Raw genomic sequence first — 20262 nt, 5'->3', positions numbered from 1 at the left:
GGAGAGAGGGGTTCAGAGTTCCCTGGGGCAGTGAGGAAGGCTTTGGGGCCCACTCTGTGAGGAGGTGATGTAGTTGAAATGGGAAGGAAGGGTAGGAGGGTGACGGGTTTGAGGTGAGGGCTGGGCGAGCAGAGGGAAGGAAGGGCATTCGAGGCAGGAACAGCATGTGTTCAGAGGTAGTGAGGGAGCACTCCTTGCCATGGCTCGAAGGCAGGGCCTCTGGCTGACTCACCCCAAGATGGCGCTGGGGAGGCACTTCGGCCTCAAGTGTGTGGTCAGGAGCTTGGGCTTTGTTCTGAAAGACGAGGAGGGTAACAGACAGATTTGTCTTTGTTACAGTGGGGCTGTAACAAAGTACCACAAACTGGGTGGCTTAAAAACAGATGTATTGTCTCACAGTTCTGAAAGCTAAGAGTCCATCATCGAGGTGTCAGCAGGGCTGTGAGGGAAAGATCTGGTCCTGGCCTCTCCCGTTGCCTTGTAGATGCATCTCTGTGTCCGAAGTTCCCCTCTTTACAAGGACACCAGTCATTCTGGATTAGGGCCCACTCTAATGACCTCATATTAACTAATTACATCTGCAATGACCTTATTTCCAAAGAGGGTCACATTCTGAAGTGCTGGGGTTTAGGACTTCACTATACGAATTTGGAGGGAACAAAATTCAATCTCTCTCTTTTTTTCTTTTTTTGTTGGTGCCACAGGGCTTGTGGGATCTTAGTTCCCTGACTGGGGATCGAACCCGTGCCCCCCTGCAGTGGAAGTGCAGAGTCCTAAACACTGAACTGCTAGGGAATTCCCCACAATTCAGTCTCTAACGAGTGTGGAGGGTGGGTTAGAAGGGGAAGCTGGAGGCAAGGAAACCAATCATTCAGATGGGAATTGTGGGAATGGAAACAGGAGAGGAGAGATTTGAGAGATACTTAGAAGCCAGATGGACCTAGATTCAAATCCCAGCTTATCCCCCGAGCTGTGTGAACAAGAGCATATTACCTAACCTCCCTCACCATCAGACTCCTCCTCTGTAAAATGGGCTAGCTCCCCCTCACAGAGTACCTGTGAGGGTTAGTGCCACGCCTGGCCCAGACGGGTGCTTGGTAAATGCTGCCCGAGTGAACCAGAGCCCAGTGGGGGGTGCTTGTGGGTTTAGTGGGGCTGGCTCCAGTGACTGTGTGAACATCCACTCATTTATTCACTCTTTTATTTAGCCCTTCCTTCAACAGACGCATGCCAGGCCCTGTGTTAGGTGCTGAGGATACACAGATTCTTGCCTTTGGGGTACTTAATTCCTCCTACCCTCGCTCAAAAACCCTCCTTCTCCTGGGAGCCTTCCCTGAGCACCAAAGCGGGGTTGGAGGGCTTCCCCCGGCCTCCCACAGCTCTCTGGCAACACTGGGGAGCTCCTGGAAGGAGGAGTCCCCAGGCTCCTGTACTGTGTCTGGCCCAGGGAAGTCAGGAGGGGCGGGTAGCATGAATGGCAGGCAGGAAGCCAGCACTTCGGCCTGTCAGGTTCTGCACCTCCCTGACCCCCGCCTCTCTGTAGGGACAAAGGCCATTCATTCACCTAGCACCTTCTCATCACTGGCCCTGAAGAGTCGCCGCAGGCCTCACCTGCTGCCCACTCCTGGTTGAGAGGTCTTCTCCAGGAACCCTCAGCCCCACCAAGGTGCTCTGAGTCCCCTTGGGGTGTGCTTAGCTCCCCTCAGCAGACCTTTTCTAAGCCTCTGCTGTGTGTCCAGGACTGTACCAGCCACTGGGGACACTGATGCCCAGACCTCATCCCTGTCCTTGAAGTACTCCAGCCGATGGGGGCCACAGATGGTGACATTACAGGTGGGGCAGGGGGGAACAGGGTGGTCATGAGGAGGCCCCATCCCAGCCTGGGGGCAAAAACAGAAATGAGAAGAATTTAGCCAGATTTTAAGAAAAGGAAGTGTTATCGGGAGGTCATGCCCAGGAGACAGGCCAACATGTGCAAAGCCCTGAGGAGAGTAAACACATGCGTGCCAAGCTTAAGAGGGTGCAGATAGTTTTCTGTGGCTGGAAGGTGGAGTTCCAGGGAGAGGAGACTGAAGTGCGACCAGAGTGTTTGCAGAGACTGAGAAGGGCCTTGAATGCCAAGCTCAATAGCATACCTGAAACCCGAGGTTTCATTCCTCCTAGTGGCTGACCAGGAGTGGCTCCAGGCCACCCTTTCCCACCGCATCTGCCAGCCATCTATCCACTCCTCTCCTCCCTGCACTCACATTCTGCCTCCTTCTGGCCCAACAGAGATCAGCGATGGCATGGAGGTCTCCGATGAGCTCTCTGTATGTTCAGACAACAGTTATGACACATACGCCAACAGCACCACCTCCCCTATGGGCCCCCAAGGGAGCGGCAGCCGCGCCACGACCCTCACAGACCGGAGTGGGCGTTAGCTGAAGACCCGTCTGTCCAGCCTGTACCTCATGTGGAGACAGGGGAAGCCCACAGAGCTGGAAGAAGCACGCTCTGGGAGCTGGCTCCACAGTCTCCTTGTTGGCTCCAGCCCCTTGTCAGCCTCTCAGATGACCCTGCGGGCCTGGGGCTCCTTTTTCTGGGAAGTTTGGGGCTCGGGACCTGGTCCACTCTCTGAGGCCCTCCCTTGCATCCTGACCGGGAAGCTTTGAAGGGTCACTGGGCCATGCCGTGCCCCCTGCGGCAGTGGAGGACGTGGAGCCTGCGTGTGCCCACGTGTGTCTGTCCTCCTGTCTGTGCTGTGAGGAAACCACCTTCTCTGTGTTTCTCCTGCCTCAAGGGCCTGCGCTAGGCCTCTGCCCCAGCACGTCTGCGCTTCCATCAGTCTCAAAGCACAAGGAAGCTTGGCCCAGGAGCAACGCCTGCTACAGTGGTGGAGACACTCCTCCCCTGCCAGCCTCCTGCTGCCGCTGGCCCTGCCCCAGGAGAGGGTCCGAGCCATATCCCCTAGGAGCAGCTGGAGGTGGCAAGAGCAGGCTCGGGACTGCCGGATCCACACCCAGGAGATCCACAGACTGACATGACCTCAGGTTCCCACGTCAGTGGCCAAGGGCAGGGGCCACCTGCGAAAAGTGTTATGGCATGGTCAGGGGTGGGTATGTGGCCAAGGAGGCCTTCAGCAGAGGAGCCTGAGGGGCCTCGGCCAAGATGATTAAAGCTGCCATCTTGACACTTGTCATATCTGAATTGTCAGTGGGAGGGTGGGGACAGAGCTTGCTGGGTTTGGAATTCGGGTCCCATGACTGAGGAAGAACCATTCTCAGAAATGAATGGGAGAGTGGCAGGGTGGTGGAGCCCCTCCCCTGCATCACATGGCACTGGGGCTTCCTTAACAGCACTGGGCTTGGGGGCAAGTGTCCCCATGTTGTGGTGGAGGAGACAGTCTTGCAGAGGTAAAGTGACCATCCGGAGCCACACAGCTTAGAACTGGCAGAGCCAGAATCCCACTCAGGCTGTGTGCCTTCCGTAACCAGCTGGGAATGGTAAGGCAGATGGGGAGGGCTCCCTGGTCCGATGTAGGACTGGGCAGTGGGACGAGCAGGTCCCTTCGTGGCCACATGGAGGCTTTCTGAGATCCCTGGCCTATGGAGGGACAGGCCCTCAGCCAGGAGTTGCCTCTCCCCCATGGGGGAGGTTCAGCTTTGAAGAGGCCCATTCCCATTCCTGGCACAGTGGGGCACCTGGGCTGAAAGCCAAAATACAGCCCCTGGGACCACAGATGCCCCTGTCTTTCAGTCCTTGGACCTCTGCCCTCTGCCCTCCATGAGAAGGGGTCTGTAAATCCCATCTTCGTCATAAAGTCTGCATGGTCTTGGGTGTGTCCTAGGGGAAAGGAGAGGGCTGAACCCCAGTTTCATCCTACATTAAATAAACATGGTGCTTCCTGGGAGCCAAGGGATGTGTCTCTTCTCCAAACAGGGGCCTTCTGAATAGAATTCTTGGGGTCTGGAGCCTTCAGGGAGGAAAGGAAAAGAAACCCCTCCTAATGCTGGAACCCAGACTGGGCCCCCCACATTAACCTCTAGGACTGCCCCTCTGGGAACTATCGGGGGACTCACCCTCCTTTCCCCCTTTCAAACATCTGCCAAGTGCTCCCTTCCTGGGGCAGAGGTCAGCTCCCGGCTCTCCCTGGGCATGAAGAAATGTACGTGAAACCTGGACTGTCCGGGCCAGCAGTGGGGCACACTGCCCTACCCAAATGCCCCAGTAACCTCCTCTCCAGTGTCTGGCAGGCCTGCCCAGGAAAACAGAACCAATCTTTCATGGTAGCCCCTCCCTGTCCAGTCAGTGCCCCTGGGTCCACTGGCTAGCATGTCCCAGGCTCCTGGCTGGCCACACTTGGGCAACTTGAGTCATCCTAGGGTCTTTCAGAAGCAGGGAGAAGGGGCTGGGAGTTCTGAGTGGAACAGCCTGTCGGCATCCCACTCTCACCAGGGCCCTACACTGTACCCCTCCACTCCCCAGTGCAGAGGCAGTCCAGCGGTCTCCCCTCACCCCAAACAATGGAAGGAGGATGGAGGCCTTCCCCCAGCTAGACCGATAGCTGAGCCCTTCACCCTCAGCTGAGCCCACAGCCTGTGGTCAACCCTGGCTCGTGTCCCTTGACCTGAGGAGTTACTGAGAAGGCCACCTTCCCAATGCCCTCCTCGTGACCTCTCCCTGTCTACTGAGGACAGCCTGACTGCCCTGAACAGGGAAACCAGAGACAGGGCCTCTCCCTTACTGCCATCTCCACAGACCCACTCCTTGCTTCCTCCCTTGGACCTTAGGGGGTAAGGCCTCTCCAGGCCGAGCCCAGCCTCCACCTTCGCCAGGGCCCTCCCTGAACCCTCAGCCCCTCTGTTCCAGGTATTTAGGTGCCCAAATCTCTCACATCCTTTAACATACAGCAATATATACAATCCCTTTTTAGGGGGAAGCAGGATACACCATTCCCTGGAACACAGTCCCCAGAGCAGACCCTCCCCCAGGCCTCAGGACACATGCTTGGCCGTCATCACAGTGACCCCTCCCATCACTTCTAAGCCTTGCCAGGGGCGGGGATGGGGCGGTTCCTGCAGGATCCCAGCCTCACCAAGTCCACCTGGCAGATGGCTTTCACTTACAAACCCCTCTTGAGTTCACAGCACCTCAGTAAGACAGGCAGAGCAGGAACTATGACTAGACTATTGCTCCTGCCAAGATGAATAGCTGGAGCTAAGGGGGACTTAGTGATCTGCCTGGAGCGGCACAGAGAATTCCGGCAGTACCAGTACCACCTCCCAGGTGCCCTGTGCCCATCCGGGCTCTCATCAAGGCATCCTCCTCCCAAACTGCTGCCCTCTTCCGTGAAAGCAGACTTCCTCACCTGCCCCACAGACACCAGGCCCTATGGCCCTTCGTAGAGGCAGCAAGTGAACAGACACCAGCCTATGGAGCTGCCTCCCTCTGGCTCCAGGTCAGCCCAGAGCTGCCTCGTTCTCTCCCCACGTCCACCAGGCTGGCCCAGCACCACCATGCCCACTTCACTGTGCTCCCTCCACGGTGGGTACATTGTCGAGGGAAAAACACCTCAGCCATACCATACCACAGACCCAGGACCACACGCTGTCCACACACACAGTCCACACGACACAGCCCCCCGGTGTACGCAGACAGACCCCTGTCACACACAGAAATGATCATAGAGAGATGCTGACACAAAGACAGGAACACACAATGCATATAACCAGATACAAAAAGTCACACAATGACACGTCTGCTGTCAAGCAGGAACACAGAGCACAGAGTCACAGAGGAAGGAGGGATACCTAGACCTCTAAGCTGTGCAGTTACATTCTTAGGCACACCTACAGCTACTCAATCACACCCACCCCGATGCCACAGTCACCACGTCCCCATGCACTCCCACACGCACGTACAGGTACCCTGGAACGCCTGCATGCGCACACACACACCCTCACATCCATGTATCACTCAGGGGCACAACCAGCACCAGGTCACCCCCAATCCAGACACACGGATCCGAGTTGCACACACAGTCAATCCCACGCCTACTCCTGGGTCCTCCCTTCTCCCCCTCCCAGGGCTGATCCAAGAGTAGAACAAAAGCCCTGTGTCCCCTCCTCCCCTTCCCCCTTAACTCTCCTCTCCCCCTCCCCCCTCACCCCACCCCATCCCCCCACCCCCGTCAGCGTCCATCCCCTTTGTCCTCCTGCAGTTGAGCCTGAGCGGGAGTCCAGGCAGAGCGGCAGGGACATTGCGCCCAGGCTGTCAGGGGTGCAGGGCGGCAGGACAAACAGGAGTGGTCAGTGCACGAGCAGCAGCTGCAGAGAGCCTGGGAGAGGTCATGGCCAGGTAAGTGCCAGGTGCATCTGGGGACTTAGGATGCAGGACCCCCCTGGCTCTGTCATGTCTACAAGTCTGAGTGTGTGTTTGTGGGTGTATGTGTGACTGTGAAAAAGAAACAGGGTGGCATGTCAACTTCTAGGGGCTGGGTACCTCAGTCTGTGTCAGCACCCTTGGCCTGAGGTGCCTAGACTCTTAGCTGGGATAAGAGAAAACTAGATCAAGCCCTGCCTGGAAATCCCTACCTTTCATGTTCCAATGGGTTGTCCTTCGGCCCCCAGACTGGAAATCCCTAGGGTGGAAACTGGGTCTGATGTCCCAGTGTGTCCACAGTGCCCAGTGCAGGAGACAGCAGGAGAATGAATGAAAAAGTACTGGCGCACTCCCCAGGAGGGGACTCCCTCCCTCTCCCCTAGCAGCCCCTTGTGCCGGGACATCTCTGCAGAGAGAAGTCCCACCTGACGCTGATGAGACCTGCCCTCTTGGATGTCAGCTGAGAGTGGGCTGCCTCCTCAGCCAGTGGAAAATAGAATGAAGGCAGCATGCTCCCATGACCCCTATCAACTCCTTCCGGTGGTCCTGCGCTGCTCCTTGGGATACACCCCAACCTTGGCAAGTGTGGCTGAGCCGCTAGGCATGCAGAGTCTACAGCCAGGTGGGTTCAGGGCCCAGCCCCTCTACTTGGGCAATGTAGTTAACTTCCTGGGACCCTGCCCATCAGGAAGCTCATTTCCTCTGATGCTAAGACAGGGGATTCACCACACTGGATGGCCCAGGCATAAACAGTGAAAGCCAGACTGACTCCTGGGCAAGATCTGACCTCCAGGGCAAAGCAGTCTCAGGGAAGGCAGAGCAGCTGGGATCAGGAGAATGGAGGGAGAAGCAAGGAGCAGAGAGCAGAGGTCTGCTCCCCTAGAGTAAGTTGCTACATAAAGGTGTGTACTCCTTGTCCCTGGAAGTATGCAAGCAGAAGCTATATGTTCATAATGGCCAAATCATAACCAATCCGTTACAGCCCTTCAGGCTACAGAACCCTTTCACAAACACCCCTCCTTTGATCCTCACAGCAACCTCTGAAGGGCAGGTTCCATCTATGTGATTGTTTCCTCATGACAAACTCAAAAAAGAAGAGGGGAAGAAGTCTAAAGAAACTCTTCAGGTTTGTGAGGGTCAAATGAAATTATGTACATAAAAGCAACTAACACATGTGGTGTGCTCCCTTCCTCTTGGGTAAAAACATGTAAGGAAACACTTGTTGAGTTTGTACTGTATACCTAGCACTTTTCATACATTCCATTTCACAGTCAACAAGTCACCACAACCATGTGAGAGAGGCATTATGACCGCATTTTAGATAAGGAACCTGAAGGGGAGTAACTTGAGCAGGTCACACAGCGAGTCAGGGGCACAGGCAGGATTAGCACCCGGATCAGTCCTTAGAGCCAGCTCTTCCCCACAGGGCTTCCTTGAGAACAGAAAACTTACGAAAAAGGTCAACTTCCCTCTCAGCCTGGGCTCTAACCTCATGTCCTCTTTCCCTCTGGGCCTCTGCACAGGCTGTTCTCTCAGCTGGAGACTTCCTCCCTCCACTCCCTTGCCTTCACCTGGCTAATGCTACTTATCATTCTCAGTCTCCTAATGCTCTGTACTTCCCCATGGGACCCTGCCACACTGCGAGCTCCAGGAAGGCAGGGACTATGTCTTGTTCACTGACTGGCACAGAAAAGGCTCTCAATAAATACTAACTTAATGTATTCACTCGACCTATTATGGGCCAGATCCTGTACTCTTGGGGAGGGGCAGACATTAAATAGAATAATCAGGGTGTGGTCAACAGGGAGCACCTGTCGGAGATCCCAAGGAGAGTGGACGGGGTGAGGAGATGGGGGTAGAGTTATACCCCCCGCACATACTGGATCTCTGTGGGGTCGATTGAATTCCTTGACCAAAGGCTACAGCTCCTGTCAGAGGGCCCTCCTTATACAGATATTTTGTGCAGGTTCCAATAATCTCCCAGCCCTCCGCCTTTAGACCTTGGGGAGGTAAAGTCTCCCTGCTATTGGTAGCCACGTGGCACTGCTCTATCCCTTGTGGGAGTCCCAAAACACTGTCTATGCTTTTGTAAATCCTTCCTTTATTAGAATCTCCTTAAGTTACCCCATCTGAGAGCATGCCATCTGTCTCCCGCCAATACTGATAGGAAAAAGCTTAGCACGTCTGAAGAACAGAAAGAGCAGTATGGCTGATTGGGTAAGTGGAGGAGGAGGTGGTACAGCTAAGACAGGGTCTAGACCTTCAGGTAGGCTGGGACTAGCTCATTGAGGCCATTAGGAATCTCGACGGGTGGACGGAAGGAAGAGTGGTTGCATGAATGAAAGCACACTAGTTAAGATAATGCGCGCCTGCCTGAGTAAACCAGTGAACCAACGGAAGGAATGGTGGGTGAGAGGCCTCCTGCCCTCTAACCGGGCCCCAGTCAGGTGGATTTGCCGACGACGCGGTCTGTGTTCTCTGCTCGGCAGGACGCTGGAGGGCCCGGTGCCGGAGGAGCCGGAGCTGGATTGGGGCTCCGAGGAGCCGTGCACGGGGTCCTGCCACGCACAGCGCATCCTGCAGACCCTGAATGCGTATCGGCGGAGCGGCACCCTCACCGACGTGGTGCTACGTGCCGGCGGCCACGACTTCCCATGCCACCGCGCAGCGCTTAGCGCGGGCAGCACCTACTTCCGCAGCCTGTTCGCGGCTGGGCAGCCAGAGCGTGGCCTGGCTATGGTGCCCGTGGTACCCGAGGCGCCGGGCCCTGCCGGGACAGCGGTGGCGACGGCGCTGGCCGTGGTGCTCGACTACCTGTACGGAGCGGGCGTGCGGCTGCGCGCGGAGGACGAAGCGGCCGCGGTGCTGGCGCTGGCCGAGCGACTGGGCGTGGCAGGCCTGCGCGAGGCCTGCGCGCGCTTCCTCGAGGGTCGCCTGCGCGCCGCTAATAGCCTGGCGCTGCGTCGCGTGGCCGCTGCCTTCTCCCTCGCCTCTCTGGCCGAGCGCTGCGGCCGCGTGCTGCGCCAGGCCTTCGCCGAGGTGGCGCACCACGCCGACTTCTTGGAGCTGACGCCCGACGAGGTGGCAGCGCTTCTGGCCGACCCAGCGCTGGGCGTGGCGCACGAGGAGGCCGTGTTCGAAGCGGCCATGCGCTGGGTGCGTCACGACCCGCCAGCCCGCCGCGGACAGCTGCGGCGCTTGCTGGAGCACGTGCGCCTGCCCTTGCTGGCGCCCGCCTATTTCCTGGAGAAGGTAGAGGCCGACGAGTTGTTGCAGGCCTGCGGTGAGTGCCGCCCGCTGCTGCTAGAGGCCCGTGCCTGCTTCATCCTGGGCCGCGAGACCGGCACACTGCGGGCCCGGCCGCGGAGGTACGCCCTGCCCCCTCCCTCCCAGCTGCCCCTTGCCTCCTGCCCTGCGTTATTTCCTATGTTATTCCCTTGTTCAACCGCTCTCTCAGTCCGCCATCATCCTTTAATCCTATCACTTGATCATGCCTCTTGAATGAGACTGTCATACATACAACAGACATTTCATAGGCTTGGTGCTGGGTCCTTAAAGAGTTCACAGTCCAATGGGGGAAATGCAGGGATCTCACATCTCGTGCACATTCTGCCTCAGTGCGGACTCAGGAGTGATTTGGAAACACCCTTTACCCTCAGGGAGCACAGTCTAGTAAGGGGCATAAATAGGCAGGGCTTGGGGGAAAAAAAGAAAGGCTTATTCCCACCCCTGGAACACCAGACCAGAAGAATTTGGGTGGAGTAGTCAAGATGGTCTGTCACCCTCACAGGAATAAGGGACAGACTCTGTCTTACTCATCACTGTATCTCCAACAGTAAGCTCAGGGCCTGGTGCAAGATGTTCAATATTTGTCAAAGGAATTAGGTAGGAATTGGCTAAAGGGTTTGGAAATTCTGGTGGGGTCAGTGGGAGGGAGAATGATTTGCTGAAAGGGCGTGTAGCCTGGTTCAATGGATTTAGTGATTAGGGGATAAGTTTAGGAGATGGTTATAGGAGGAGGGACACAGCAAAATTAGTCCACGATGGAGGTCAGAAAAGGGTGAAGAGAATGAGTTAGTGGCACACCAACTTGGGCTTGAATTCCACCTCTGTCTCCTACAGCTACATGACTTTTGCAAGCCAAAGTCAGGATTAAACAAGGTGATTTTTCTAGGTAAGGGTAAGGACTCTGTAAAGATTCTTTTCTTGTAACTTAGAGGTCAGTAGAATGGGGTAAGGAGTAGTGCCCCTCTTCCCCTCAATAGCCAGAGGGGAGGCTGAAAGTGGCAGAGTCCAGCATGCGGAGGGTGGGGAGCAGAAGCGCACGGAAGGGCAGCAGGACCATATAGTGCAGTCCATGAGCGGGTGAAATAGGGCTGAAACACGTGTGTGGGTTAACCGGCATTGGGCTTGTCCCCACGCCAGATTCATGGACCTAGCTGAAGTGATCGTGGTCATCGGCGGTTGCGATCGCAAGGGGCTCCTTAAGCTGCCGTTCGCCGACGCCTACCATCCCGACAGCCGACGCTGGACCCCACTGCCCAGCGTGCCCGGCTTCGCGCGCTCAGAGTTCGCGACCTGCACTCTCCGCAATGACATCTACGTCTCTGGTGAGGGCGGAGCCATAGCCGGAGTCCCACAGGATTGGCTCATCACTTCCCGTGCGCCGCCCTCTGTTCTTCCCTCCAACCAGGCTATAGGAGCAGATCGGTCCTGATAACCTACAGTTACTGGCTGAGGTGGTACGGCAGAGCCAATCACCGGTGTGACTCCACCCTTGCAATGTTGACTTCAACTCAGATTAGTACTCATCACTTCTCTTTAGCCTAGCATGTGCTGTGCATTATGCTAAGCAGCTTACATTAGTTATTTAATTCCCATTACAACCCAATTTTATAGGGAAATTAAGAATTTCCCCTGTTGTCTTGACAGTGGCAAAGATCGGTTTGATACCAATGGATGGTGCCCGCCCTGAGATTCGAGCCCTAGAGGCTCAGAGAATAAAACACAGTCCCTGCTCTCCTGGGGATAGCAAGAGGGCCTGGGAACAACAGCTGCTTCTCTCTCCCTAGGAGGCCACATCAACAGCCGTGATGTGTGGATGTTTAGCTCCCATCTGCACACCTGGATCAAGGTGGCCTCACTGCACAAGGGCAGGTGGAGGCACAAGATGGCGGTCGTGCAGGGGCAGGTAGGGACACCCGGAAGCTGCTGCCTTGGGCTCAAGGTAGAGATCTATGGACTGACGGGGGGAAGTCCCTTTACAATCCGCTCCCTGTAAGAAGGGATCTGAGGCCCCCAAAAGAAAAAAGGACTTGCCAAAGTTGCATAATGATGCTAATGCTAATAATGATAGTAATTACTGTAATAGTACAGCCTAGTAGCAGGTGGTCAAGGGTGTGCGCTCTGGGGCCGACGAGCCTCGGTTTGAATCTTGACTCTGCCACTTAAGACCAAAAAGAAAAAGGAAAAAAAAAATCTGCCAATTATCTTTGCAAGCTACATCCCTAATTCAGAAATGCAAATAAAAGTGCTTCTTAGGATCACTTAAGTAAGGTGGTAAACCTTTAAGAAATTAGTAGGTATTTTTATTAAGCATCAACTTGGTGCCAGTTATTTTACAGATCTAATCTGTATTCAACACCCATCCTACAAACCAGTATCATCCGGTTAGTACAGGAAAATCTGCTAAGGGAGGTTCAATTATGGGGAGTCAGGACGCGGAGCCAGGAGCTGGGATGCGCCCCTGGTGGGATAGTTTCTCCACACACAGCCAGAGGCTGTGGGGCCGAGACGCAGACAGCCCTGACTCTTGGCGACGCCCTCATCCACAGCTGTTCGTGGTGGGCGGCTTTGACGGCCTGCGGCGCCTGTGCAGCGTAGAGCGCTATGACCCCTTCTCCAACACCTGGGCTGCTGCGGCCCCGCTCCTAGAGGCAGTGAGCTCAGCTGCCGTGGCACCCTGCGCCGGCCGGCTCTACGTGATGGGGGGCGCCGGGCGGGACGGCGTCAACACCAACAAGGTGAGCTGGGAGAGGGCGGTGGAGGCCTGCTGTGTGCCTGGCACAGAGCTGGGCCTTTCATGTCCTCGTCCACGCACTGAGGAGTCATCCCCATGTTTCAGGCAAGGAAATGAATTCAGAGATGACCCAAAGGTCACACAGTAGGTCTGGACCCGAATGCTTGGGCTGGTGCCATATGGGTTTCAGAGATCTAAAAAATTAAGTGAGGGCAAGGGTGGGACTAGTTAAAATGCTTTTCCTCCATTCCAAAATACAATACACTTGGGACTTCCCTGGCAGTCCAGTGGTTAAGACTCTGCACATCCACTGCAGGGGGCATGGATTCGATCCCTGGTCGGGGAACTAACATCCCACATGCCACGTGGTGTGGCCAAAAAAAAAAAAAAACACTCATTATTGAAAATTTAGAAAACAGAAATAGAAAAAAGAATCATCCATAATCTCACCACCTAAGGATAACTACTACCATTAATATTTGGTGCAATGCCTTCTAAGCTTCCTCTGAGTTGACTTTTGCTTTTGTTTTAGTTTTAGTAAAATTTTGTATTCTGTTTTTTCTTGTTCCAAGTATAAGCACTTTCTACATGCTTAGAAACTCTTCACAGCCATCATTTCAATGTCTGTGTAACAGTCAATGGAGTGGATGAATCACAGTCTACCAAATTTTCTATTGTACATTTAGGCTTTCTGTGAATAAAAACTGATCTTCGTTGTGGCAGCTCCCTCCCCACCCTGATGGCCTCACAGGCATGTGATCCTGAGATCTGACTCTTTCCCAAACTAGGATCTCTCACCCTCCTCATTCCCCCTCCACTCCCAGCACACCTTCCTGGGCTGGCTGGGGGAATGCCCTTTAGCACCTTCTTGTGCAGCACTGACATGAATAGGCCATTCTGGGGGTTTCCAAGGACACAACTGAGGAAGTAGGGAGTAAGGTGAGCAGGCAACTACAGGTATGAACCCTCAGAAATTGTAGGCGTCATAAACACCTGTGAGCCTAGGAGGCCTGTGGACAGCTATAGAAATGGGGGCTGCGAGACATCCCAGCTGGAATCTGGTCATGACCTCAGCACACCAGGGAGGAAGAGGGTTGACAGTATATGCAGCCAGGAATGCATCTCCATGGGGGACCTGCTCTGAGAACCCATGCAGATGGTATCTCCACCTCCTGGGATACAGACCTCTTCCTGGACCTTGAAAGATGAAGAGGCTTTTGACAACGGGAGTCCAGGGGGAGGAGCTGGAATGTGGAACCAGACTGAGCACACGTGAGGGGAGACACACATGCTCAGGCCTGGTGGACATAGGCATATGTGTTGAATGAGTCCCCTTGACCGAGAGAGATAGGAGGTGTGGGCAGCAGGGCAGTTGAGGGGCAAGGCTTCACCTCTGCCACTCCTTCCTCTCAGGTGCAGTGCTTTGACCCCAAGGAGGACCAGTGGAGCCTGCGGTCACCAGCGCCCTTCTCGCAGCGGTGTCTCGAGGCTGTTGCCCTGGAGGACACCATCTATGTGGTTGGGGGCCTCATGAGCAAAATCTTCACCTACAACCCTGGCATGGATGTCTGGGGGGAGGCAGCTGTCCTCCCCAGCCCTGTGGTAAGTGGAGGGGCCTGGGCACAGCCCTGGCACTGGTTCCATTTAGGAGTAAAAACACACTTCTAAGGATCTGGTTCTCAGAGGTAGTGAGTCCTGTGTCTGACTCCATGCTAGGCGGTTTTACTAGGCGGTAGTTCTCTAGCTTTGTCCCACAGTGATAATCAGCCTTGGGCTTCAAAGATAAGGAGACTGGCCTTAGAGAGGTTGAGGCCACCAGTGAAAGCCATGTAAGGCAGAACCTAGAACCCCAGTCCCAAGTGCTATAGCTTTGGATGGGGGGCTTGGTCTCAATGACCCTGCAGTCTCTCCTGATCTGTAGGCCACCAGGTGGTAGCTTACTGTTGGAGGAGGGGGGAGAATGGAGAGGGGACTTGGTAAGTTTCCCTTGCCTCAGTGATATCAGAGAAGGGAGGTCTAGGCCCTGGACGCTCCACCCCTGCATTTCTTGCCTCCCGGCACTGTTCTGTTCCCTCTCCAAAGAGACTATATAGGGGTATGGATGGATTGGTGATCCCTGCCAGTTCTGACCTCCAGTGATTCTAAGAGCCTGAGATTTCTGGCTTCTCTGAGTCTGGTGGTAATTATTATTGGAGTGCTTACTGTATTTCAGGCACTATGTAAAATGCTTTACATGCTTAATCTCATTAACTGTTAAGGGAACCTTATGAAGAAGGTACTATTATTATTCTTACTTTGCAGATGAGGAAACTGAGGCCCAGAGAGGTGAAGTGACTTGTCTAAGGCCATTCACTTAGTAAGGGTCAAGCCAGAGCTTGAAGTCAGGTCCACCCAATTCTTACCTCTCTACCTTCCAGACTGCCTACTCATATTCTGTGGGTCAAGGTTTTGTTGTCTGGCCTGGCCAGCTAGGGACAGAGGGAGCTCCCGGCTGGATCCTATAGCTAATTGTCTTTCTGTCTGTCCACCCAGGAGAGCTGTGGCGTGACTGTGTGTGATGGGAAAGTCCACATCCTTGGCGGGCGGGATGATCATGGGGAAAGCACCGACAGGATCTTCACCTTTGACCCCAGCAGTGGGCAGGTGGAGGCCCAGCCATCCCTGCAGCGCTGCACCAGCTCCCATGGCTGCGTCACCATCGTCCAGAGCCTGGGCAGGTGACTCATACTTGAACCAGGAGGTGGGGAGGGGAGGGAGAACTCAGGTTCACCACTGCTCCCCTCATGGCAGCTCGGTGTAAACAGCCTCTTAGCTTACTGCCCCTTTTCTTGTAGAAATAAAACCTCCTTCAAAGGTTGGGTCTGTGTTCCAGCTCAAGCCTCCTTTGCCTGGAGAAGTAATGCCCAGTATCTGCTCCCTGCTTTGACTCTTTACAAAACACCTTCATGTTATTACCTCATTTACCGTCATAATAGCAGCGTGGACATTTTAAAAAATTATGAAATATTTCATGCATAAAAAGAATATATTTTGTATAGTTTAAGAATCATAATAAAATAAATATGTGTTCCCACGACCTAGCTTAAGACATAGATCACTAGCTTAAGAAATGCCTTTGTAGGCCCCTCTATTTCCAAACCCATCCCTTCGCACGTTCCTCCCAAGAATTGTCACTATTCTTAAATTTCAGATTATCGGCACTTAAAAAAAAAACCTTTTAGTGAGCTAGTTACTAATATCTGTATTTTACAGAGAAGCAACTGATTTTAAAAGATAAGGAGACTCACCCAAGGCCACATACTTAGTAAGAGGCAGAATCTATGACTCATAGATTCCATGAAGCTTTAGAATCTATGAGACACTTCTGGCCAGGATGGTTCTCCCTTTCTAAACCACCCTCTCCAATTCAAACACCTATAGCAATGATAGATAAAATTAAAAGCCAGACAACTGAGGCATAGGCTTGTAAGTAAGCAAACATGTCTGAGGACCAGAAACAGAATTGTAAAACGTAAGGCAGAAGCTCAAGCTTCTAAATTCAGATTCTGGGATAAAGGCTTTAAAACCAGGATGACAAACCAGGGTCACTGCTAGAAGCCTGGGCCAAGGTGGGGCTCCCCCGCTCATGAAAGAAGCTGAAACAAAACAGAACAGTTGTAGAACCCTGAGCAGCCTCGGGGGTCAAGACTCGCAGTAAACTGGAGGCCCCCGGTAGTGGGCACCAGAGCCACAGGCCTCTAAGACACCAATGAGCCCAGCTTTGCACCTGGATGTGTGAGATCCCCAACATCAACGTGGGGTACAAGCTCCTGATGCCATTATAAGCGCCTGGGTTGGTCTGGGGCTGAAGGGCAGCAACATAAAACTGCTGGGTCGGGAGGGGTGAACTCAGTAGAAAGAGAGGGAACAAAGGACTGATGCCACAGACTCTGTGAATCAAGGCCCAGCGGTTCAGATTCTGTGCCTGTATTTCTGAGGCCCAGAGGAGCTAGCCAGGCCCCACCTGGGGCTCCCCTTATTTGCACTCAGATTGCCTTCTGAAGAGCTGTCATCTGCTCCTCCATCTCCTCCAGCACAGGGCCAGCACTAAGCCCCTAGCCATCTTCCAAAGCCCCAGGGCCCTGTCTGCAGGATCTCTCCAGCTGGGGCTGACCCATCACAGAGCAGCATAAAGGCCCGGGTCCCAGCTGAGCTCCTACCCTCCGATTATCCCAGATTAGGGAGCCTGTGACCATCTGGACACAGCTGATAATGGCAGAGGGGGAGGGGAGTGGAGTAGAGGCCCAGCCTCAGAGCCTTCCTGCTCCCACCCCATGCATAACACCCAGGACAAAGCAAAGGTGCTGTACTGCTTGCTTACCCAGGCGAAAGCCGGAGTGGAAAGGGTAGGGGCAAATCCAGGGCAAGCTCTCCCCAGAGACATGGGCATCTTACCCAGGCTCAGCACTTCTGTGTAGCCAGACAGATTGCCCAGTTTCCCCCATGATGGCCATTTGTGCCCCAGTGCTTGCTCATGCAAGTGCCAATGCCCTTTGCTGCTCTGTCTGCCTGGGCAGACCTGACACCATACACCCAAGAGCTGACCACTCCCTCCTTGTACCCCTTCCTTATCAGCCCTTCTTCCATCACCTGACATATGGCCAGGCCTTCGTGTGACATCTCTGGTCTCTCCTGACACACCCATAGGATGCCTCTTGAGGCAGGAAAGGTGTCACCTTCATCTCTGGGTCCTCCAGTGACTGGAACAAACCCTTCCACTGAATACCTTAAATCAAGGTTTCCTGGATTTCTATCTCATAATACCTGTGAGGTAGTTACTACTGCTCCCCTCCCCACCTCCCACCTCCGATTACAAATGAGTAAACAGACTCAAGAGTTGTGAAGTGACCTGCTAACTAAGGTCACAGGGCTGGTGAGTGGTGGCAGAGCCAGGATTCCAACTCGGGTCCAGCTATCTCCAAAGTCTGCTTCCTCCATGAAGCCTCTGCTAATCTGAGAAAATGGTGTGGGGCACAGCAAAGCAGTTGTTTAGAAGCAGGAGATAACATCATTTCCACGTGGGAAATTCCAGCTTGATAGGATACTGTCCCTGACCTTCTGGGCTTCCGACTTGATGAGACATGGTGCTTGTCCCTGGTGAGTGAGGCTCACAGGAACACAAGCAAAAGGTGACAGCCACGTGTCCTAATTACAAGGACTACTGGTTAGACCGAGACCATATACAGAGGATCCCTCTGGCTCCTAGTCCACTGCTCTCTGGCACCCCAGGCTGCCTGCTGAATGTGAACTGTTACCATTCAGTTCAGAGGGAAGCCAGACAAGTCCATGACCCCTTAGCCACACACGGGTTTGCCATCTTCTCACCGGCTGAGAACAGAGACAACTCTTGGTATGCAATCAGAAAACGATGAACCCAAATTTAATTTTTGAGTTTCTTTTTTGAGTAGATCTATTTGTAAAGATTGATATTTTATGACTGTAATTCTTTCTTAGCGGGCTTTCAAAGAACAAGGAGAACTTTACTTCTTACATAATAGAATAAAACTTTCTATTTTGTAATCACTATATGGACTTGTTGAATTCTTTTATAAATCTGAAACATATCCATGCTGTATATGCTACCCACCCATTAGTACAGGAAAAAACATAGTATATGTAGAGTTCCCTACTATCTGCAGTTTTAGGTAACCCCTGAGGTCTTGGAACGTATCCGCTGCAAATAAGGGGGGACTACTGTATTAAGTTGTTCAAGAGGAAAGATTTCATCACATAATTCTTTGTGACAAAAACCTGGACTATCCCATTTTGCTCAAAGACAATGTGACAGTATGTATCTTTCATGATGACTATGCCCCCAAATTTACTTGGTAGTTTGTTACAGTTCATAGAGACAAGCTGAAGGCAGCTGTACATAAAGATGAGTGGAGAAAAACAGATGCTGTAGAAATTTTTAAAATTCATTGGTCATCTGAATTGACCTTTATAAATCTAAAAGTGAAAATGTTTTAAAATTATGAAGCAAAGAAAATGGCTATCCTCTCTTCAACAAAGTTATAAGCAACCAATTTTTTTTTTTTTTTTTTTTTTTGCAGTACGCGGGCCTCTCCCTGTTGTGGCCTCTCCCATTGCGGAGCACAGGCTCTGGATGCACGGGCTCAGTGGCCATGGCTCACAGGCCCAGCCGCTCCGCGGCATGTGGGATCTTCCCGGACCAGGGCACGAACCTGCGTCCCCCGCATCGGCAGGCGGACTCTCAACCACTGCGCCACCAGGGAAGCCCCAACCAAAATTTTTTAAGGCACTGCATGTTGACAAGCCAAGTGTAATACAAAACAAAACCAAAAAAGCCCCAGAAGCTAGAGCTTATTAGAGATGTATTTGAAATCTGGAATGAGCAGCTACAAGATAAATACCTTCACTTCATGGCAGCTGATAAACATTTCACTGCCTTCAAGTAACATTGCTCATTTGGGGTATATATCCTTCTAGACAATGAAAGTGTGAAGTTGTTTGCTGTTATAACTCATATATGTATATGTATGTATACACATAGAAATATATGTATATATGACAGCTCTACAGAGATACAATTCACATACCATAAAATTCACCCATTTGAAGTTTACAATCCAGTGTTTTTAGTATATTGTTATGCTGTTAATACTTGCTAAATTTTAAATATTTTGGATACTTGTTAAAATTTATAATAAAATTTACTTTCACTATTCCTTTATTCTTACAGTGACTTAAAATATAAAAGGGGGGTGTTTATGGGCCCAGGTGGTAAATAGTGATGGCTATTTTTTCTGGTATATTAAGGGTAAAATCAGTGAGTAAAAGATCCATTTCCTCTGGTCCCCCTCCTGATGGGAAAGCAGCCCCCCTACAGTACCTATGCTCTCCCTTCCCCTCCCCCTGTAAAGCAAATACATTATTAAAGGTTACGGGAGCCCTACCCTCTCTCTAGGCAATTTTGGATTTTAATGGCTCCAGCTTCTCTGGTTCACCACACAAAGGACTGTCGGGTGCAAGCTCGTCATGGGGGCAGTCAATGGCTTGCCAGTGAGGGCAGGATGAACCCATCATAGCTGTCCTCACCAGAGGACAAAGGCCCAGCTGCACCTGGCCGGCTGAACTATTAGTGCAATACAGGACTGAGCAGCAGAAGTGTGGTTTCATTTGAATTTCAGAGCTACAGGTCTCCATCTTTTTTGTTGTTGTAGAAACAAGAGTTTGGGATAAGTTGTTGCCAATCTAGGATCTCATGTTACTTGTTCTCAAATGAGAAGTGGTAATCTCTCTGAGACAGTCTAAGTACAGCTGACCCATGAACAATATGGGTTTCAACTATACCGGTCCACTTATATGCGGATTTTTCTCAATGGTAAATACTATAGTACTAAACTACCCGGGGTTAGTTGAATCCACAGATGCTGAACAGCAGATATGGAGGAACCGCATATACAGAGTTGACTGTTAAGTCAGGGTCTGCACCCCTGATGCCCCCATTGTTAAGGGTCAAACTGTATTTTCCTAAGATGTATTGCATGGGTTAATCAACACTGCTATAAAATGAAGTTAGTAATGGAATCTGCCCATAACAGGGATGTTGGGAAGATTAAATGATACACCCACAGCAGGCTCAGGGCATATAATAATCTATAACAATAATCTCCTCACCATGGTCATGCTGCTTATCAAGTTATAAATGTAGCTTTGATTAGTAACAAATAGAGAAATGGCTTAATAGCCATTTCATAAAATAATGTCAAGACCTCATGTCTCTTAGGGAGAAAATAGTTAAGAAAAACTATCTTTAGAGACAGAAAATGTTGACTATCAACGATACCTAAATGTTTTCTTGGTCTGATGTTGACAGGCCT

At 52.4% G+C, this 20262-nt stretch overlaps 2 protein-coding genes across 11 annotated transcripts in view; both read left to right on the top strand.

Moving 5' to 3' along the window:
• GDPD5 (glycerophosphodiester phosphodiesterase domain containing 5) overlaps positions 1-2775 on the top strand; it is a 90057-nt gene extending 87282 nt beyond the window's left edge. For all 5 annotated transcript variants that reach the window (XM_060303723.1, XM_060303722.1, XM_060303720.1 and 2 more), the window contains one exon: positions 2272-2775. In XM_060303723.1, the coding sequence (XP_060159706.1) occupies positions 2272-2420 (149 nt within the window). In that variant the 3' untranslated portion in view covers positions 2421-2775. The remainder of the gene's footprint in view (positions 1-2271) is intronic.
• A 252-nt stretch (positions 2776-3027) lies between these two features.
• Positions 3028-19136, top strand: KLHL35 (kelch like family member 35). Of its 6 annotated transcripts, none has more exons than XM_060303719.1 (10): positions 3028-5523; positions 6200-6336; positions 6844-6982; positions 8850-9728; positions 10786-10970; positions 11433-11551; positions 12195-12383; positions 13793-13981; positions 14912-15096; positions 18472-19135. In XM_060303719.1, the coding sequence occupies exons 4-10, from the start codon at positions 9097-9099 to the stop codon at positions 18674-18676; spliced, it is 1704 nt and encodes a 567-aa protein (XP_060159702.1). In that variant the 5' UTR covers positions 3028-5523; positions 6200-6336; positions 6844-6982; positions 8850-9096; the 3' UTR covers positions 18677-19135. The 6 variants fall into 6 exon arrangements, with proteins under 6 accessions (XP_060159702.1, XP_060159701.1, XP_060159700.1 ...); XM_060303718.1 differs by having other exon boundaries at positions 6773-6982; XM_060303717.1 differs by having other exon boundaries at positions 6747-6982.
• Positions 19137-20262: the final 1126 nt, after the last annotated feature.

This window comes from Globicephala melas, chromosome 8, assembly GCF_963455315.2.
Source record: "Globicephala melas chromosome 8, mGloMel1.2, whole genome shotgun sequence".
Lineage (NCBI taxonomy): Eukaryota > Metazoa > Chordata > Mammalia > Artiodactyla > Delphinidae > Globicephala > Globicephala melas.
Note: the sequence above shows the minus strand (reverse complement) of the source record. Positions and strands in the feature narration are given on the sequence as shown.